The sequence below is a fragment of the Engystomops pustulosus genome, chromosome 6 (genome assembly GCF_040894005.1).
Source record: "Engystomops pustulosus chromosome 6, aEngPut4.maternal, whole genome shotgun sequence".
NCBI classification, from domain to species: Eukaryota; Metazoa; Chordata; class Amphibia; order Anura; family Leptodactylidae; genus Engystomops; species Engystomops pustulosus.
The window spans coordinates 66076975-66098302 of NC_092416.1; the positions used below are offsets into that span (position 1 = coordinate 66076975).

At 46.7% G+C, this 21328-nt stretch overlaps 1 protein-coding gene across 1 annotated transcript in view; it reads left to right on the forward strand.

Annotated features, from left to right (window-relative positions):
• LOC140135211 (nicotinamide N-methyltransferase-like) overlaps positions 1–21328 on the forward strand; it is a 47355-nt gene that overhangs the window by 11845 nt on the left and 14182 nt on the right. Inside the window, exon 2 of the mRNA XM_072156381.1 lies at positions 20837–21044. Within this exon, the coding sequence (XP_072012482.1) occupies positions 20837–21044 (208 nt within the window). The remainder of the gene's footprint in view (positions 1–20836; positions 21045–21328) is intronic.

The window sequence follows — 21328 nt, forward strand, 5'->3', positions numbered from 1 at the left end:
CACAACGGTCGCAAGTCTCCCTGCAAATTCCTCACAATATGGTACTAGCTGCACTACTAGTGCCAGCAAGGCCAGCCACAAGCAAATCAACAAAAAATAAAATATATAACGCTATTGTAGGCCTAAGTAAGCCGTTTGGGTTCTCCTATGGCTATTTTCTAGCCTACACTGAAAGCACACTGCTATGCCAGATGACTTTGAGTTATAAAAGTAAATAAAGGTAAAAAAAAAATAAATGAGCAGACTGTGCCTAATTCAAATCAAACCCCTAATAAATTGTCCCACTTCAGTGTTTGAGGTGGATATGTGTGTCACTAAGAGCTAAACACAACGGTCGCAAGTCTCCCTGCAAATTCCTCACAATATGGTACTAGCTGCACTACTAGTGCCAGCAAGGCCAGCCACAAGCAAATCAACAAAAAATAAAATATATAACGCTATTGTAGGCCTAAGTAAGCCGTTTGGGTTCTCCTATGGCTATTTTCTAGCCTACACTGAAAGCACACTGCTATGCCAGATGACTTTGAGTTATAAAAAAAAATAAACGTAAAAAAAAATTAATCAGCAGACTGTGCCTAATTCAAATCAAACCCCTAATAAATTGTCCCACTTAGGTGTTTGAGATGGATACGTGTGTCACTAAGAGCTAAATATAACATTCGCAAGTCTCCCTGCAAATTCCTCACAATATGGTACTAGCTGCACTACTAGTGCCAACAAGCCCAGCCAAAAGCAAACAAAAAAAAATATATATATAACGCTATTCTAGCCCTAACAAGGGCTGTTGGGTTATTGTAGACTCACTCCTGCCTAACAGTAAGCTAATATAACACCCTAACGCTATCCCTGCAGCAGCAGCAGCTCTCTCCCTTACGGCATCCAGACAGAGAATGATGCGAGCAGCGCAGGCAGGGGCTAGTGCAACATCCCCCACCGGGGCCTAGCCCTTGAGGTGAGGCCTAGAGACAGTCGGGGCCCGCAGTACCTGAGTGGCTGGCGGTTGCGGCCTAAGCACGCTTGTGTCACGGTGCTTGGTACGGGGGAACCGGAGGGCTGTCCTACAGCCTGGCAGGTCTCCAGCAGGGTGGTGTTGGCAAGAAAAGATGAGGGAGAGGCTGCTATAGCGGATCTCCCTGGGGCAACCCCTTAATGTCCCGAGTGTGAGTCTCTGGGTGATGGACAGGGTGCCGGTGATGAAGGCAGCCGTATTAGCAGGGACCAGACGGAGACAGAAGTTGAAGAAAACAACTTACAGTTCTTTATTTGAACCGGCAGGAACCGCAGCAAACGTGCCTTTAACAGGTAGATGGAGTGCTGAGATGTGAGTTGGAGGGAGCCTCAGGAGATAGTTCACCAGCCTGGATGTAGGGGGCAGGCTGGGAGGCAGCTGTGTCCTGGTAGGAAGCTTCAACTTGTCCTGTAGGGCTTCAGGTATCACCTTTAAAGGTAAGATGATACCCCTTTTCCTCACTACACTAACTCTAGTCTGATACTCCACTCTTCAGAGGCAGGGGCTAGGCTCTTCCTGCTCTGGTATGGGCTAGACAGAGATTGCTCACTCACTCACTGATCTCTAGGATTCTCCTACACTGGAATCTCTCTTCTAGAAAATCCCCAGAACATTCCTGGCCAGGGGTTTTTATTACTTCCCCTTGGTCAGGTGGTGGCTGCTCCTCCAATCACATCTCAGCTTACAGAGCACAGGATGTAACACAGATCATTGGACAATAGCATCTTGCATCATACAAAATACTTAACTTCTGCCTTGCCAGGCAGGATTAACCACTGCAATACCCCTATGTCCTATCAGGACCATGTAGTGTGATGTGATTACATGCAGGTGGGACGTATTCGCAAACACTCCCTCGCCATTGCATCGGCGAGGGTGTTGCATACCCCGGGGGCAATTGAAAGAGCCGCCCTCGGCTCGACTACAGATGGCTTGAGGGGGCAGAGGTGAATAAGGGCACTTCTAGGAAGTGCAGGTTATGTGAGGTGTAGGGACAAACCGCCCATGGTCCTGGAGACAGGCACCTGGGTTGGTGTCGGACTAAGACAAAAATATGTAGCTGTATGACAGTTGGTCGCTGACGCCATTAAACCGAACTGTACAATAGGAAAGGTGTGGTGTCATGTCCTGTAATCCACTCCTTGCACCAAGGCCTGTATATTTGTTATGTAAACACTTCTTCCCTGGCGGCAATTATATAGTGTGTGTATATGCATTGCGTTAGCATATGCGACACGAGTACCTCCTGACTGGCATCCTTACCCATGTATGGGTGGCATCCAGGTGCTAACTCTGTAACACCCCCGGTCCCCTAAAGACCCGCAGTTTACGGACTACCCCCATGTGCAAACCTCAGTTTGAGGGATCAGGTAGCGGTCAGTGTTTTACACAAAAAGACGGTCCGACACAGCCACACTACAACCTGAAAAGCCTATGAAAGGGTTAATGCAGACTACTGGCATATCTTCTGACAGTGTGCAAACAGGTTAAGATCACATTGGCTTAGGAGCCCAATGGGTACACATCTTGAACGTTACAAACGTTACAGAGGTAGATAGGCTACTCAGGGTAGCGCGATAGCAAATGTCTCTTTTCCTGCAAAGAAAAGGCATGGAAGTGCAAACATAATGTCCGTACCTAAAAAGGAAGGCATTAAGTGCAAAATGATAATCAATAGCAATAGCAACTTTTCCCTGGAGTATCTGGCAAAAGTCTCTCAGAAGGTCTTTAATGACAAAGTCCATCTTCTGGGTACAGCCCTTGATGTGGGGAAAAGTGCACTGAGATGCAAAGGGTCTCCTCTATTTGGAGAGGGACAGAGTCCTTTGAAGAAATCTCTGCTGTGGCAGAGGAAGGGGTGCTATCATAGCACATGACAGTGTATAATCTCTTGACTGAGATAAATAAGGGTAAGAGTCTTAGGAAAGTCTCTGGCTCTTTGGGGTAAGGACAGAAATAAATATTGTATGTACAATGGACATAGTACCTGGAGAGGGCTACAGCCCTTCAGGGGTTACTCTGCATCTTCGCTGGGTTCAGCAGGGACAGGATCCAAAGTTAGTAGGGAATCCTGTGTATCCTCAGCGGGAGTAGGTGCCGGCTGGGGACACCCGGTGGCAGTAGTGTGTACTGCAGGTGCAGCAACATCCTCCGGACCTTCAGGGGGAGGAGCGCTGTCGCCCGGGGTGTCGGCTGTTCCAGCCGGGGGCTCAACTGAGCCAGGGACCACGGAGGGGTCCAGAAAGAAATAAACGGGGACCTGCGGCAGTGCCGCAGCTCCTTCCAGCTCCGGTTCTTCCGGGGCCGGGTCATCACCCCATTGGTAACCGGCAAGGGGAGATGTGGGCCTAGACGGAACCTCCGGACAAGGTTCGCTAGCCGGGATGTCTTCTCCCACAGAAGAGCCACGGGACCTGGCAATGCTCCCGGCAGGGGAGACGGTGGGGGTGGCGCCCTGGATCATGCCCGGCCCATGGATGGCAATGGGACCCGTACTCACTATTACCGTGGATGGGGCATTCACGTGGGTCACCGCCCGGGGACTCGCAGCCGAGGAAGAAGAGGTGTTCGGAGATTCCGGCCACTCGTCGTCCTCATACCAGTCGTCATACGGGAGGTAGCGGTCCTCATCGGAGTCGGGGATCCGGATCACACCAGCCGCCCAGGGTCCTCGGGGCCCCTCTTGCAGGGAGAATTCGATGCACTCGCCTGGCTTCAGGTTGTGCTGGCTCTCCGGCAGATCAGGCCTCTTGACAGACCGGCGGGGTATAAATACTTCCCGTCCGGTGTAGTCCTGGGTGGCGAAGCCATAGCCACGCTGCTTATCGAAGAACCGGACCATGCCGGTGGTGCGGTTCTTTTCCACCTAGGCTCCAGCTGTAGACCGGCCAGCCATGTAGCGTTGGGCCTCCTTCTCGCGGCGTCGCTGCTCCGAGACAGCGTCCCGGAGTCGCTAGCGGGCGGCCTCACCTCGGCCTCGAGGCTGCGGAGGTGCCGGTGCTGGGGCTCGTGGCTCCGGTGCAGGCTCGGATCTCCGTGATGGTCGGGCAGGTGCCGGAACAGGAGCAGGAGCAGCCGGAAGATTAGGAACCGTCACAGCAGGGCTAGCAGGCCGAACAGCAGGGACAGTAGGCCTCGGAGCAGGTGGCACAGCAGCAGTAGGCCCAGGCGCTGGCTCGACAGGAGTCGGGGCCTCCCCACGTGGCGCCTCCACGTGGGCCTGCGGTACCGGTATGGTAACCGGGTTAGGTACGAGGAACCGCCCGGGTGGTACTTGGTACTCCGTCACCGTCTGGACATACCTCCGGGTGACGAATGCTCGGGTCAGTCCTCGATGCAGCCGGTGCCCAGCAAAGGGCCTCCGGACCGGCTGCGCAGAGACCACCACCATGGTCTCCAACACTTCATAGAACTCAGGACGCTCCACAGGAGGGAAAGGCGGAGGACCCCACATGGTGCTGACCTCAGCTCGAGTTTTCTCGCTTCTCTGAGGCGGGGCAGGAAGTCCGCCTCGAGCCAGTGGGAGGAGTCCAAGTCCTTCCCGCCAAGAGCTGTGGCGGGCTCTAATTTTTCCTGCGCCACAGGAGGCGGGGTTCGCGCCATTCGCGCGTGGGTGGAGCTTGATGCGTCATCTGGGTTTCCCGCCAGTGAAGGTTTTGGCGGGCTTGAATTATTTGCTGCGCCACAGTTTCTGAGGTAAAAATCTTCAGGCGCGGCAGCGCCGGATGTAGCAGAGCTGGTACAGTTCTTGCAGGGATTAACCTCTGGAGTGCTAGAGCGGCGCTCGACAGCACGTGGCAGCAGTATAACACAGTTCAGTCCAAAAACACACAAGCACTTGGGCCTAAACCCGGATGGCAGCAGGGTTAGGCAGCACAGTCTTTTCAATAAAGGAAAGTCTTTAATGCCGTGATAAGGCACAGAAGTATCAATCCTGTTCGTGACGCCACTTGCAACATCCCCCACCGGGGCCTAGCCCTTTAAGGTGGGGAAAATGGAGATAAATACACAATATGTACAGTATTCACAGTACCTGAAATGGGCTAGCGGTTGCGGCCTAAGCACGCTTGTGTCACGGTGCTTGGTACGGGGGAACCGGAGGGCTGTCCTACAGCCTGGCAGGTCTCCAGCAGGGTGGTGTTGGCAAGAAAAGATGAGGGAGAGGCTGCTATAGTGGATCTCCCTGGGGCAACCCCTTAATGTCCCGAGTGTGAGTCTCTGGGTGATGGACAGGGTGCCGGTGATGAAGGCAGCCGTATTAGCAGGGACCAGACGGAGACAGAAGTTGAAGAAAACAACTTACAGTTCTTTATTTGAACCGGCAGGAACCGCAGCAAACGTGCCTTTAACAGGTAGATGGAGTGCTGAGATGTGAGTTGGAGGGAGCCTCAGGAGATAGTTCACCAGCCTGGATGTAGGGGGCAGGCTGGGAGGCAGCTGTGTCCTGGTAGGAAGCTTCAACTTGTCCTGTAGGGCTTCAGGTATCACCTTTAAAGGTAAGATGATACCCCTTTTCCTCACTACACTAACTCTAGTCTGATACTCCACTCTTCAGAGGCAGGGGCTAGGCTCTTCCTGCTCTGGTATGGGCTAGACTGAGATTACTCACTCACTCACTGATCCCTAAGTCTACAAGATCTTCTCCTCTTCTTCTCTCTCCTGAGAGAGACTGCTCTGAGATCTGGGACCCAGAACATTCCTGGCCAGGGGGTTTTTTACCTCCCTTTGGTCAGGTGGTGGCTGCTCCTCCAATCACATCTCAGCTTACAAAAGACAGGATGTAACACAGATCATTGGACAATAGCATCTTGCATCATACAAAATACTTAACTTCTGCCTTGACAGGCAGGATTAACCACTGCAATACCCCTATGTCCTATCAGGACCATGTAGTGTGATGTGATTACATGCAGGTGGGACGTATTCGCAAACACTCCCTCGCCATTGCATCGGCGAGGGTGTTGCACTAGTCTATTCCAGGGTCACTTGATCTGGCCAGCCAACCACTGCTATTGACGTGTAAGGGTACCACGTCATGCTGGGTGGAGTGCAGAGTCTCCTGGCTTGTGATTGGCCTTGTTTCTGGCTGCCAAAAATCAAAACGGCGGGAGATGCCATTTTCTCGAGCTGGCGAAATACTCGTCCGAGCAATGAGCAGTTTCAAATACGCTAATGCTCGAACGAGTGTGTTAGCTCATCTCTAATAATAACAATAACAAAGTTGAAACAACAGGTTCTTAATTAGATGACTTGGGCAGTGTGGTGGTGTATTGGCTCCATGTTAAAGACTCTGGAGTCTCTGATGACCCATTATCTCAAGATAACATCTGTTAGAGGTTGAAGTGAACCAAGAATCCCATTGAGGGATCAAGTTCTGTGTGGAAGGTGTTAAAGAGGGTAATAATATGGCCAGGACTGCAAAAGTGTTTTGCCACAGGTAGATGTTTCTGTTCGTCTTTTATTGTGTGGCAATGAGACCTTATCCATGCTTTATCCAAGTTTTTGTCCCATTTCTCCAACATAAATGCCCCCCACAGGACATTTTGTGCACACAATCAGGTAGGCCACATTAGAAGTGGAACATGAAAATTTCCCCGGGCTATTATAATCCTGTGTGTTGGGGATCTGTATCTTGCCTGTGATCAAAATCAGAGAGCAGGTTTTATAAGGTGCAAATGTACAGATCAACAATCACAGCACCTAGATACATAATAAATCCAAAATAATAAAAACTGAAATATAAATATATTTATAATACATTTATCCTGTGGTAAAATATAATTATTATATCACACCATACATTTAACAGCCTTGGGCTATATACAAATCTGTGTCAAACAATAGTACTGTAGAGGTAAACCACTAAAGTCTCAGCTCTGGTGTGAATTTATCTATTTATCTTGATTTTTTTTTGTTATGATCATTAGCTCTTTTTGGTAAAAACAGTAGCCAAAACATCAAACAAAAGGTTGACCCCTTAAGGACGCAGCCTGTTTGCAGGTTAAGGCTCGCAACTTTTTTTGAAATTTGACCAGTGTCTCTTCCTGTGGTAATAACTTTTCAACGCTTTAAGATATCTCTGTGATTTTGAGATTGTTTTCTCGTGAGACATTGTAGTTTATGTTAGTAGTGTCATTTCGGTGATCCGTTCCTTTTTTGGGGGCTAAAAATTCAAAAATTTAGGAAAAATTTGAAAAAAATGACTATTTTCAAAGTTTCAAATGTTATACTTTTTAGACAAAAAGTGATACCACAATTTTTTTTTGATAGAAACCTTTTGCCATTGGTCTTCTTTTTATATCCATTATTTGTTTTAAGTTTCCATTTTTTTTGTGGATGTGAGAAGGTTTGAAGTTTTAGTAGCAACTTCTCAGATTTTCTTGAAATTTGAAAAATGCGAACTTTTTGGTGATCAATTCAGTTTGGAAGTGCCCTATAAAGGCTTATGTACTATTTACCCCCACAAGTAACACCATTTTATGAACCTAACATCTCAACCTATTCAAATCAGTATTTAAGAAGTCTGTTAACCCTTTAATTATTTTTCCGGAAGCATATGAAAATGGAGTGGAAATTTTTAAATTTCAATTTTGGATTTCAATCTTTCCAATTTAGCCCTAAAATGGATACATTCAGAAGGAATTTGAGGTAAATATATATTCCTAATTTCTTGCCCTGCTTCTTCCGAGTACGGCAATAACAGACATGTGGATGTCAGCTGCTGTTTCCCCGCACAGCGATGTCCAGAACAGAGTTAGTGATACTGGGAATTTGGAAAGCCAATTTGGCTGCAAATATTTTGTGGTGCCACAGTGTAATTGAAGAGCCCCTAAAGTAAAAATACAATAAAAAACCCCCCAAAATGTCACCATTTCGGAAACTAGACCCCTCAAAGAATTTATCGGTGGTTGTGGTGAGCATTTTAACCCCCGACACGCTGGTCAAAATTTAATGCAAAGTAAATGGTGCAGAGTAAAAATTGTGTTTTTATCTCAAAAAAGTCATTTTAGTGCCTCATATACTGTGCCCAACCCATGCCACTTTAGACAAACACCCCAAAAATCATTCTGCGGGTTGTCCCGAGTACAGCAATACCACACATGTGCCAATAATTTACAGACTGGGCACACAGAAGGGATGAGAACGGAAGGAGTGAAATTTTGATTTTCCATCTCCGTTTTCGCACGTTTGGATTTGGAGTGCCATGTCATGTTGGCAGGGCCCGTGAGGTGCCAGTGCAATAGAAACCCCCAATAAATGATACCATTACGGAAACTAGACCCCTCAAAGAATTTATCGGTGGTTGTGGTGAGCATTTTAACCCCCGACACGCTGGTCAAAATTGAATGCAAAGTAAATGGTGCAGAGTAAAAATTGTGTTTTTATCTCAAAAATGTCATTTTAGTGCCTCATATACTGTGCCCAACCCATGCCACTTTAGACAAACACCCCAAAAATCATTCTGCGGGTTGTCCCGAGTACAACAATACCACACATGTGCCAATAATTTACAGACTGGGCACACAGAAGGGATGAGGACGGAAGGAGTGAAATTTTGATTTTCCAGCTCCGTTTTCACACGTTTGGATTTGGAGTGCCATGTCATGTTGGCAGGGCCCGTGAGGTGCCAGTGCAATAGAAACCCCCAATAAATGATACCATTACGGAAACTAGACCCCTCAAAGAATTTATCGGTGGTTATGTTGAGCATTTTCACCCCCGACACGCTGGTCAAAATTTAATGCAAAGTAAATGGTGCAGAGTAAAAATTGCGTTTGTATCTCAAAAAAGTCATTTTAGTGCCTCATATACTGTGCCCAACCCATGCCACTTTAGACAAACACCCCAAAAATCATTCTGCGGGTTGTCCCGAGTACAGCAATACCACACATGTGCCAATAATTTACAGACTGGGCACACAGAAGGGATGAGAACGGAAGGAGTGAAATTTTGATTTTCCATCTCCGTTTTCGCACGTTTGGATTTGGAGTGCCATGTCATGTTGGCAGGGCCCGTGAGGTGCCAGTGCAATAGAAACCCCCAATAAATGATACCATTACGGAAACTAGACCCCTCAAAGAATTTATCGGTGGTTGTGGTGAGCATTTTAACCCCCGACACACTGGTCAAAATTGAATGCAAAGTAAATGGTGCAGAGTAAAAATTGTGTTTTTATCTCAAAAATGTCATTTTAGTGCCTCATATACTGTGCCCAACCCATGCCACTTTAGACAAACACCCCAAAAATCATTCTGCGGGTTGTCCCGAGTACAGCAATACCACACATGTGCCAATAATTTACAGACTGGGCACACAGAAGGGATGAGGACGGAAGGAGTGAAATTTTGATTTTCCAGCTCCGTTTTCACACGTTTGGATTTGGAGTGCCATGTCATGTTGGCAGGGCCCGTGAGGTGCCAGTGCAATAGAAACCCCCAATACATGATACCATTACGGAAACTAGACCCCTCAAAGAATTTATCGGTGGTTATGTTGAGCATTTTAACCCCCGACACGCTGGTCAAAATTTAATGCAAAGTAAATGGTGCAGAGTAAAAATTGCGTTTGTATCTCAAAAAAGTCATTTTAGTGCCTCATATACTGTGCCCAACCCATGCCACTTTAGACAAACACCCCAAAAATCATTCTGCGGGTTGTCCCGAGTACAGCAATACCAAACATGTGCCAATAAATTACAGACTGGGCACACAGAAGGGATGAGAACGGAAGGAGTGAAATTTTGATTTTCCAGCTCCGTTTTCACACGTTTGGATTGGGAGTGCCATGTCATGTTGGCAGGGCCCGTGAGGTGCCAGTGCAATAGAAACCCCCAATACATGATACCATTTCGGAAACTAGACCCCTAAAGGAATTTATCGGTGGTTGTGGTGAGCATTTTAACCCCCGACACGCTGGTCAAAATTGAATGCAAAGTAAATGGTGCAGAGTAAAAATTGCGTTTTTATCTCAAAAATGTCATTTTAGTGCCTCATATACTGTGCCCAACCCATGCCACTTCAGACAAACACCCCAAAAATCATTCTGCGGGTTGTCCCGAGTACGGCAATACCACACATGTGCCAATAATTTACAGGCTGGGCAAACAGAAGGGATGAGAACGGAAGGAGTGAAATTTTGATTTTCCAGCTCCGTTTTCACACGTTTGGATTTGGAGTGCCATGTCATGTTGGCAGGGCCCGTGAGGTGCCAGTGCAATAGAAACTCCCAATAAATGATACCATTACGGAAACTAGACCCCTCAAAGAATTTATCGGTGGTTGTGGTGAGCATTTTAACCCCCGACACGCTGGTCAAAATTGAATGCAAAGTAAATGGTGCAGAGTAAAAATTGCGTTTTTATCTCAAAAAAGTCATTTTAGTGCCTCATACACTGTGCCCAACCCATGCCACTTCAGACAAACACCCCAAAAATTATTCTGCGAGTTGTCCCGAGTACGGCAATACCACACATGTGCCAATAATTTACAGGCTGGGCACACAGAAGGGATGAGAACGGAAGGAGTGAAATTTTGATTTTCCAGCTCCGTTTTCACACGTTTGGATTTGGAGTGCCATGTCATGTTGGCAGGGCCCGTGAGGTGCAAGTGCAATAGAAACCCCCAATAAATGATACCATTACGGAAACTAGACCCCTCAAAGAATTTATCGGTGGTTGTGTTGAGCATTTTAACCCCCGACACGCTGGTCAAAATTGAATGCAATGTAAATGGTGCAGAGTAAAAATTGAGTTTTTATCTCAAAAAAGTCAATTTAGTACCTCATATACTGTGCCCAACCCATGCCACTTTAGACAAACACCCCAAAAATCATTCTGCGGGTTGTCCCGAGTACAGCAATACCACACATGTGCCAATAATTTACAGATTGGGCACACAGAAGGGATGAGAACGGAAGGAGTGAACTTTTGATTTTCCATCTCCGTTTTCACACGTTTGGATTTGGAGTGCCATGTCATGTTGGCAGGGCCCGTGAGGTGCCAGTACAATAGAAACCCCCAATAAATGATACCATTACGGAAACTAGACCCCTCAAAGAATTTATCGGTGGTTGTGGTGAGCATTTTAACCCCCGACACGCTGGTCAAAATTGAATGCAAAGTAAATGGTGCAGAGTAAAAATTGCGTTTTTATCTCAAAAAAGTCATTTTAGTGCCTCATATACTGTGCCCAACCCATGCCACTTCAGACAAACACCCCAAAAATCATTCTGCGGGTTGTCCCGAGTACGGCAATACCACACATGTGCCAATAATTTACAGGCTGGGCACACAGAAGGGATGAGAACGGAAGGAGTGAAATTTTGATTTTCCAGCTCCGTTTTCACACGTTTGGATTTGGAGTGCCATGTCATGTTGGCAGGGCCCGTGAGGTGCCAGTGCAATAGAAACCCCCAATAAATTATACCATTACGGAAACTAGACCCCTCAAAGAATTTATCGGTGGTTGTGGTGAGCATTTTAACCCCCGACACGCTGGTCAAAATTGAATGCAAAGTAAATGGTGCAGAGTAAAAATTGCGTTTTTATGTCAAAAAAGTCATTTTAGTGCCTCATATACTGTGCCCAACCCATGCCACTTTAGACAAACACCCCAAAAATCATTCTGCGGGTTGTCTTGAGTACGGCAATACCACACATGTGCCAATAATTTACAGGCTGGGCACACAGAAGGGATGAGAACGGAAGGAGTGAAATATTGATTTTCCAGCTCCGTTTTCACACGTTTGGATTTGGAGTGCCATGTCATGTTGGCAGGGCCCGTGAGGTGCAAGTGCAATAGAAACCCCCAATAAATGATACCATTACGGAAACTAGACCCCTCAAAGAATTTATCGGTGGTTGTGTTGAGCATTTTAACCCCCGACACGCTGGTCAAAATTGAATGCAATGTAAATGGTGCAGAGTAAAAATTGAGTTTTTATCTCAAAAAAGTCAATTTAGTACCTCATATACTGTGCCCAACCCATGCCACTTTAGACAAACACCCCAAAAATCATTCTGCGGGTTGTCCCGAGTACAGCAATACCACACATGTGCCAATAATTTACAGATTGGGCACACAGAAGGGATGAGAACGGAAGGAGTGAACTTTTGATTTTCCATCTCCGTTTTCACACGTTTGGATTTGGAGTGCCATGTCATGTTGGCAGGGCCCGTGAGGTGCCAGTACAATAGAAACCCCCAATAAATGATACCATTACGCAGGGGCGTCGCTAGGTCAAAAGATCCGGGGCCCGTGCCCCGGATCTTTTGACCTGTGCCCCGATTGTCCTGGGCAATTTTCCTCACTCTCATCACTATCTATGTCCTCAGGACGTAGATAGCGATGAGGAGTGAAGAGCGGATGAACGGAGCCGGCGGCACTGATTAGCACCGTAGTGGGGAAGGAGCCGCCGGCTCCGTTCTCCACTACAGGGAGCAGGAGACGCAGTCACGCAGCGTCTCCTGCTTCAAGCAGCTCACTACAACTGCCGGGAGCAGGAGACGCCGGGTGATGACGTCACCGCGCCTCAGTGCTGGAGTGAAAGGTGAGATGCCGTGGGAGACACAGAGGTGAGTATCAGTGTGGTTTTTTTTTTAAATTATGCATGGGGGAGGGGGCACATTGAGGGGGCTTGTCTTTATTGATGGCTATGGGAAATGTGGAGACATTATAGGAGGTTGAGGCAACATTACTGGGGACTGTGGGGAATATTACAGGGGGCTTTGGGCACATTACTGGGAGCAGTAAATACATTGATGGTGTGCTGTGGAGGACATTACAGGGGGGCTGTGCAGACATTGGGAGGGCTTTAGGAACATTATTGGGGGATGTGAAGACATTGGTGGGGGGGGGGGGCTGTTGGAGACAGTACCAGGGGCTTTTGGGGATTTCTAAGGGGGCTGTGAGGACATTGGGGGGCTGTGTTGGGGACATTACTGGGGGTCTGTGGGAACATTAGTTGGGGGCTGTGAAGACATTGGGTGGGCTGTGGGGGACATCGGAGTTTGTGACAACATTGGGAGGCTGTGGGGGACATTACTGGGGCTGTAGGGGACTTCTCAGTGGGCTGTGGGGGACATTGGGGGCTGTGACAATATTGGGGGGCTGTGGGGGACATTACTGTGGCTGTAGGGGACTTCTTAGTGGGTCTATGAGGACATTGGGGGGCTATGTTAGGGACATTACTGGGGGTCTGTAGGAACATTAGTTGGGGGCTGTGAAGACATTCGGGGTGCTGTAGGGGACTTCTTAGTGGGGCTGTGGGGGACATCGTGGTCTCTGACAACATTGGGGGGCTGTGGGGGACATTACTGTGGCTGTAGGGGACTTCCTAGTGGGTCTATGAGGACATTGGGGGGCTATGTTAGGGACATTACTGGGGGTCTGTAGGAACATTAGTTGGGGGCTGTGAAGACATTCGGGGTGTTGTAGGGGACTTCTTAGTGGGGCTGTGGGGGACATCAGGGTCTGTGACAACATTGGGGGGCTGTGGGGGACATTACTGTGGCTGTAGGGGACTTCTTAGTGGGTCTATGAGGACATTGGGGGGCTATGTTAGGGACATTACTGGGGGTCTGTAGGAACATTCGTTGGGGGCTATGAAGACATTCGGGGTGCTGTAGGGGACTTCTTAGTGGGGCTGTGGGGGACATCGGGGTCTGTGACAACATTGGGGGGCTGTGGGGGACATTACTGTGGCTGTAGGGGACTTCTTAGTGGGGCTGTGGGTACATTGCAGGGTAGGTATTAGGTGAGGGGATTCTTAGTGGGGAGCCACAGTTATTAAGTGTAGATTGCATTCTTACTTGTTAGTTTACGATTAGGGAACATTATTAGGTTGGAGGCACAATGATGAGGTATAATGTAAATTATGGGGCTTTATTATAAAGTGTCCCCACAATGGGGACCATGTACTGTGTGTAAACCAGATTGTATGTATATGTATATATATATATGTTTATATATGATTTATAGGTAATATAGGTTTTATCGCTTTTTTAACATGTTATATTAGGAAGCATTTATTATTTTTGTGTTAACAGTGTTTTCAGGAGGACTTTCTGTGTATCTCTATTACGGTAAGCAGTCGTGTGTCACTGTGGCATTGCCGGAAAAAATATCTTATTCCATAAGAACGGCCCAGCTGCAGGGCTTCTTATGAAGAGGGGTGGGGTGAAGAGCTGTTACCCTTCCACCTCCCCAGTCAAGCAGTCCTGGCCTGCAAAAGGGGCCTTACAGTAAAGGAGGCAGAGTGTTAGGGGTAGCAGAAGGATAACACTGTTAGGGGACCAAGATGATGGGGACGATAAAGAACATAAGATGTCTGTGTGTTGAACTCCACAGGGAGGACTTGTGGCTGAAGAGGAGACGTGGTGATGCTGGGCCTAACAGAGAAGATAGAGGACAACTACACTTGGCCTCCTGACACTGGATGTAACAGGTAGGGATTTCTCTTGTGTATTCTGTTTCTGTATGTGTTGTGTATAGGTTGTGTACAAGGGTGGGCATTACTAAAAGTGTGATACATATGCATTGGGGCCCGTGCCCCGGATCTTTGACCACCCTAGCAACGCCCCTGCCATTACGGAAACTAGACCCCTCAAAGAATTTATCGGTGGTTGTGGTGAGCATTTTAACCCCCGACACGCTGGTCAAAATTGAATGCAAAGTAAATGGTGCAGAGTAAAAATTGCGTTTTTATCTCAAAAAAGTCATTTTAGTGCCTCATATACTGTGCCCAACCCATGCCACTTCAGACAAACACCCCAAAAATCATTCTGCGGGTTGTCCCGAGTACGGCAATACCACACATGTGCCAATAATTTACAGGCTGGGCACACAGAAGGGATGAGAACGGAAGGAGTGAAATTTTGATTTTCCAGCTCCGTTTTCACACGTTTGGATTTGGAGTGCCATGTCATGTTGGCAGGGCCCGTGAGGTGCCAGTGCAATAGAAACCCCCAATAAATTATACCATTACGGAAACTAGACCCCTCAAAGAATTTATCGGTGGTTGTGGTGAGCATTTTAACCCCCGACACGCTGGTCAAAATTGAATGCAAAGTAAATGGTGCAGAGTAAAAATTGCGTTTTTATCTCAAAAAAGTCATTTTAGTGCCTCATATACTGTGCCCAACCCATGCCACTTTAGACAAACACCCCAAAAATCATTCTGCGGGTTGTCTTGAGTACGGCAATACCACACATGTGCCAATAATTTACAGGCTGGGCACACAGAAGGGATGAGAACGGAAGGAGTGAAATATTGATTTTCCAGCTCCGTTTTCACACGTTTGGATTTGGAGTGCCATGTCATGTTGGCAGGGCCCGTGAGGTGCCAGTGCAATAGAAACCCCCAATAAATTATACCATTACGGAAACTAGACCCCTCAAAGAATTTATCGGTGGTTGTGGTGAGCATTTTAACCCCCGACACGCTGGTCAAAATTGAATGCAAAGTAAATGGTGCAGAGTAAAAATTGCGTTTTTATCTCAAAAAAGTCATTTTAGTGCCTCATATACTGTGCCCAGCCCATGCCACTTCAGACAAACACCCCAAAAATCATTCTGCGGGTTGTCCCGAGTACGGCAATATCACACATGTGCCAATAATTTACAGGCTGGGCACACGGCAGGGGTCAGGAAGAAAGAAGCACAATTTAGGTTTTCAAGCTTCGTTTTCACTAGATTGGTAATGGGGGGTACCCCCGCGGTACCAGTACAATAGAAACCCCCAAGTAGTGAACCCATTTTGGAAAGGGCACCCCTCAAAGAATGTATGTAGGCTTGTATGAGCATTTTAACCCCCAACACGCTGGTCAAAATTGAATGCAAAGTAAATGGTGCAGAGTAAAAATTGCGTTTTTATCTCAAAAAAGTCATTTTAGTGCCTCATATACTGTGCCCAACCCATGCCACTTTAGACAAACACCCCAAAAATCATTCTGCGGGTTGTCCCGAGTACGGCAATACCACACATGTGCCAATAATTTACAGGCTGGGCACACGGCAGGGGTCAGGAAGAAAGAAGCACAATTTAGGTTTTCAAGCTTCGTTTTCACTAGATTGGTAATGGGGGGTACCCCCGGGGTACCAGTACAATAGAAACCCCCAAGTAGTGAACCCATTTTGGAAAGGGCACCCCTCAAAGAATGTATGTAGGCTTGTATGAGCATTTTAACCCCTAAGGTGCTGGCTCAAATGTAATACAAAGTGAGTAGTGCAGAGAAACAATTGTATTGCAATTTATCAAATATGCCATTGAAGTGACAAAAGTATTTTGCCCAACTCATGCCACTGGGGAAAAACACATCAAAAATCATCCTGCGGGTTACCCCGGTTAGGGCAATACCCCATAGGAGGCAATAATCTGTAGGATGGTGACACGGCAGGGCTCAAAAGGGAATAACTTGTTGGAGCACAGAAGTACTTTTTTTTTTTCTTTTTGGCATCATGAAAGATTTGTAGATGCCAATAGGGGCCAGTACAGTAGAAACCCCTAAGAACTGACCCTATTTTGGAAACTACACCTCTCCATGAATTAATCTAGGGGTATAGTTAGCATTTTAACCCCACAGGTGGACCCCTGAAAAAGTGCATAATGGATAGTGCATAGTAAAAAATATCTATTATGTCATTTTGTGCCCAGCTGCTGCCATGGGAGACAAACACCCTAAAAATCATGATGCATGTTTTCCCGGGTAAAGCATACGGGACAGTAATCTACAGGCTGGGCACATGGCAGTGCTTAGAAGGGAAGGTGCGGCATGATGTATAAGCTGTGCGTCAGGGTAACAACAGGATACTCTAAAAATCCAGGGATGTATGATAAATTCGGAAGCAATCTTTCATACATAACCCTGGTTTTTCTGGGCATGTCTCACAGTGATGAATGGTGTCCTTCCGAATGCCATTTTTGGAGCACACCCTGCACCTCTTTTGTGACCTTCCCTTGCTGGCTGTTTGGGGAACTACTCCTGGAAAGTGCTGCCCTGGTACAATACGTGATGTGGCCTCACTTCCAGATGTGCTAGCACTCCCCCATTCCTGGTCTCCAAAAAGAAAGTACTTTATTACCATCTCTTGAAATTCCAGGAAAGTTCCCCTCTGGCCGGCATATCGATGCAGCACATAAGCATTATACAATGCCATCTGTATGATGTGCACGGCCAGCTTCTTATACCACACCCTCGACTTCCGCATGGCATTGTACGGCTGAAGCACATGGTCAGACAAGTCCACCCCTCCCATGTATTTGTTATAATCTAAAATACAGTCTGGCTTGGGGGTTTCTGTACTGGCATCTCGTACTGGGACAGGGGTGGTGGTGTGCTCATGTATTGTGGTTAATACAAGGACCTCTCTCTTGTCCTTGTACTTAACACACAATACAGAGTCGCTGCATAGTGCCCTGCTTTCGTGCCTTTTAAGTTTTTGCCCAAGCAGCGACTTAGGGAGACCTCTCTGATTTCTGCGTACAGTGCCGCATGCCGCAGTATTTCTGGAAGTGAGGCACTTGAACAGGGTGGTGCTGGTGTAGAAATTGTCCAGGTAGAGGTGGTAGCCCTGGTCCAGCAGTGGGTGCACTAAATCCCACACTATCTTCCCTGTAACACCCAGGAAGGGGGGGCATTCTGGGGGCACTATAGTGGAGTTCTTCCCTTCATATACCCTGAACTTGTATGTGTACCCTGATGAACTTTCGCACAGCTTATACATTTTCACACCATATCTTGCCCTCCTATTGGGCAGGTACTGGCGGAATTGAAGTCTCCCTTTGAATTGTACCAGGGACTCGTCTATGCTCACATGTTTGGCAGGGTATATGCCTGGGCAAACTTGGCACTAAAATGATCTAATATGGGCCTGACCTTAAATAACCGATCATAACTGGGGTCACCTCTGGGTGGGCACTGTGTGTTGTCAGTGTAGTGCAAAAACTTATGGATGGCTTCAAAGCGCATCCTGCTCATTGCCATGCGGAACATGGGGGTGTGGTACAGTATATCTGTGCTCCAGTAGTCCCTGATTGAAGGCTTCTTTACTATCCCCATAAGGAGTATTATGCCCCAATACGTGTGCATCTCTGCTGCAGTGACAGGGGTCCACCTGTAGGGTTGTGCATAAAAGGACGTGGGGTTTTGGGCAATATGTTGTGCAGCGTAGAGATTTGTCTGAAATATAATAATATTCAGCAGCTCCTCATCAAAAAAAAACTTAAAAAAGTCTACAGCTCTGAGCCCTGTCGTGTCAAAGTTAATGCCAGGATGGCCCAAAAAGTCAGGGACCTGAGGGGTATAATTATCTGGGGCTACCCATGTGGGGTCAGTGGAAGCCCCAGACGCTTCTCCTGCAGAAGTCCCAGAAACTTCTCCTGCAGAAGTCCCAGAAACTTCTCCTGCAGAAGTCCCAGAAACTTCTCCTGCAGAAGTCCCAGAAACTTCTCCTGCAGAAGGCCCAGGCACTTCTCCTGCAGAAGTCCCAGGCACTTCAATTGCAGAAGTCCCTGGAACCCTACGGCGCCTTCTTGGGGGTCCTTCCAGGTCACTGGAAGATGAGCAGGAGGATGATGATAGGTAAAAGGGACCATCATCCCCACTAGGTGACTCGGTGTCAGAGGCAAGCATGTTATATGCCTCCAACACGGTGTACGTCTTCTGAGACATTGCACACAAAAAAAATAGAGAACAAGAAAAATTAGATAATGTGCACCAAACTACACGGATAAACCGTCTAGCAGGCACACAAAAAAAAAAAATATAATGCACACCAAACTACACGGACAAGCCGCACAGATGGCACACACAAAAAATAATGTGCACTAAACTACACGGACAAGCCGCACAGATAGCACACAAAAAAAAAAAGATAATGCGCACCAAACTACACGGACAAGCCGCACAGATGGCACACACAAAAAATAATGCGCACTAAACTACACGGACAAGCCGCACAGATAGCACACAAAAAAAAAAGATAATGCACACCAAGCCACACGGACCAGCCGCACAGATGGCACACAAAAAATAATGCGCACTAAACTACACGGACAAGCCGCACAGATAGCACACAAAAAAAATAATGCACACTAAACTACACGGACAAGCCGCACAGATAGCACACAAAAAAAATAATGCGCACTAAACTACACGGACAAGCCGCACAGATAGCACACAAAAAAAAAAGATAATGCACACCAAGCCACACGGACCAGCCGCACAGATGGCACACAAAAAATAATGCGCACTAAACTACACGGACAAGCCGCACAGATAGCACACAAAAAAAATAATGCGCACTAAACTACACGGACAAGCCGCACAGATAGCACACAAAAAAAAATAATGCGCACTAAACTACACGGACAAGCCGCACAGATAGCACACAAAAAAAAAAAGATAATGCACACCAAACCACACGGACAAGCCGCACAGATGGCACACACAAAAAATAGCTAAGTACGGGTACACCTACGGCGTTCTGGAAAAAAATATTACCAGGCACCGAAAAAAAACCTATGTGCACCGCGCAAAAAGGCGCTACAAATGCACCTAGCTTGCCCTAAGGCAAACTAACTACCGCTAAGACTGCTAAAGATTCTGTGCAGTGCTATTCACACGGCGCACTGAAAAGTGCGTCCAGTGCAGAACAACGCTAACACAGCGCACTAAAAAGTGCGTTTGGGTTCAGAAGGGACAGGCAGGGAAAAACGGAAGACACGTGGGATCACACAAGGCGATCACACAGGGAACACACAGGACACAGGAAAAAACAGATAGGGATGGGAATTTGTAGGGAACAATAGGGATCACACAGTAACGCTCTTTCCTCTCTCCAGCGATACCAAACCAAAATGGTGCCGCTGGAGGAAGAGGAAAGTGCTAAAAGCACGTTTTTTAGCCTAAAATCGCTGTAATTGGCCAGTCAGGTTTGACTGGCCAATCACGGCGATCGGTGGGCGGGACCGATTTGATTGGTCGGGTGACGGAGACAGGAACTCCTCCTGCCTCTGTCACCCAAATCTCATCCCGATGTCACCACGTCTCGCGACGTGGTGACAATTCTAAAATAGTATGCGCTCGCGCAGTAGCTGTACTGCGCTGAGCGCCAATAGTGGGAAGCTGCGCAGTACAGCTACGGCGCGGAGCGCTAAGGGGTTAAAGTATATATATCCACATACTCGTCATTGACAGTATTCATTTTTTTTTCATGACCATAACAAAGATAATAATGTAAAGTTTAATGCAAGATTAAGGGCCAGGTACTTTTCAGTCTTTGTATTTTCATTTTTTACTTTACGCACTTCAAAAGCCATATCATTTTTCATTTTATGGCAGGACAATTTCTCTTTCGTAGTAGCACAATTTCATATTGATCACACTGATCATCAACACCTGATGATGTCATGGAGTGGGCGGATTGCCTGGTAATATAGCAAATGCTACTTCTGTATAGGTTATGGAGTTGGCTTAGACCACAGCAGCTAACAGATTAACTGCTGCAATTGGTGCCCATGAGTCCTCTCCATACATCTCCATACATGTATGTTCTATGAGCGGTTGCCAAAAGGTTAATTTAAGAGAATGGTCCAAGAGGGCAGGAGAGAGGGTCAAGGGGGAGGATGAATTTAGAAAACCAAGCTGTAGAAGAACAGTACACAGGGAACATTTTATTGCTATTACTGATAAGGGGGATAAATTATGATCTTCCTCTTATTACACTGTGTAGTTGTGATTTACCATTGCCACGTCTTCAGGAGGTCCTTTGTCGTATCACTAAGTAGACTGACATTTTTTTAATGATTGATGTAAAATTACATTTTCAGGTCATATTAAAGGAGATATCTTGCTAGATCTGAGCATGGGTTCCATGATTCATCATCTGTATTCAGCCTGTGAGTTTTTCAAACACATTATAGTCCTGAAGGTCAAAGAGAGATGCATCATGGAGCTGAAGAGATGGGTGGACACTCGTACAGGAGCATTTGATTGGAGCCATGCTGCACAACTTCATGCAGAGATAGAAGAATATAGGTAAGGGATTTATCCAAATATTACAGGAAACCCAATGAAGTTGTCATTTTTCAACAATTAAAATAACTTTAAATCACTGTTTCTTTTGACCTACCTCATTTTATTAGGATTACTCTGCTCAAAGTAACATGTTAGCATGATATAATGAAAACAGAGTACTGTCCCTGAAATTGATTTACATCAATCTGGAGGTGACTAAGAGTTAAAGTGTAACTAAATAAAATTGCATCAATAATGCAGATGATAACAACAAACTTTTTAACATACTTTAATAAAGAAACGTG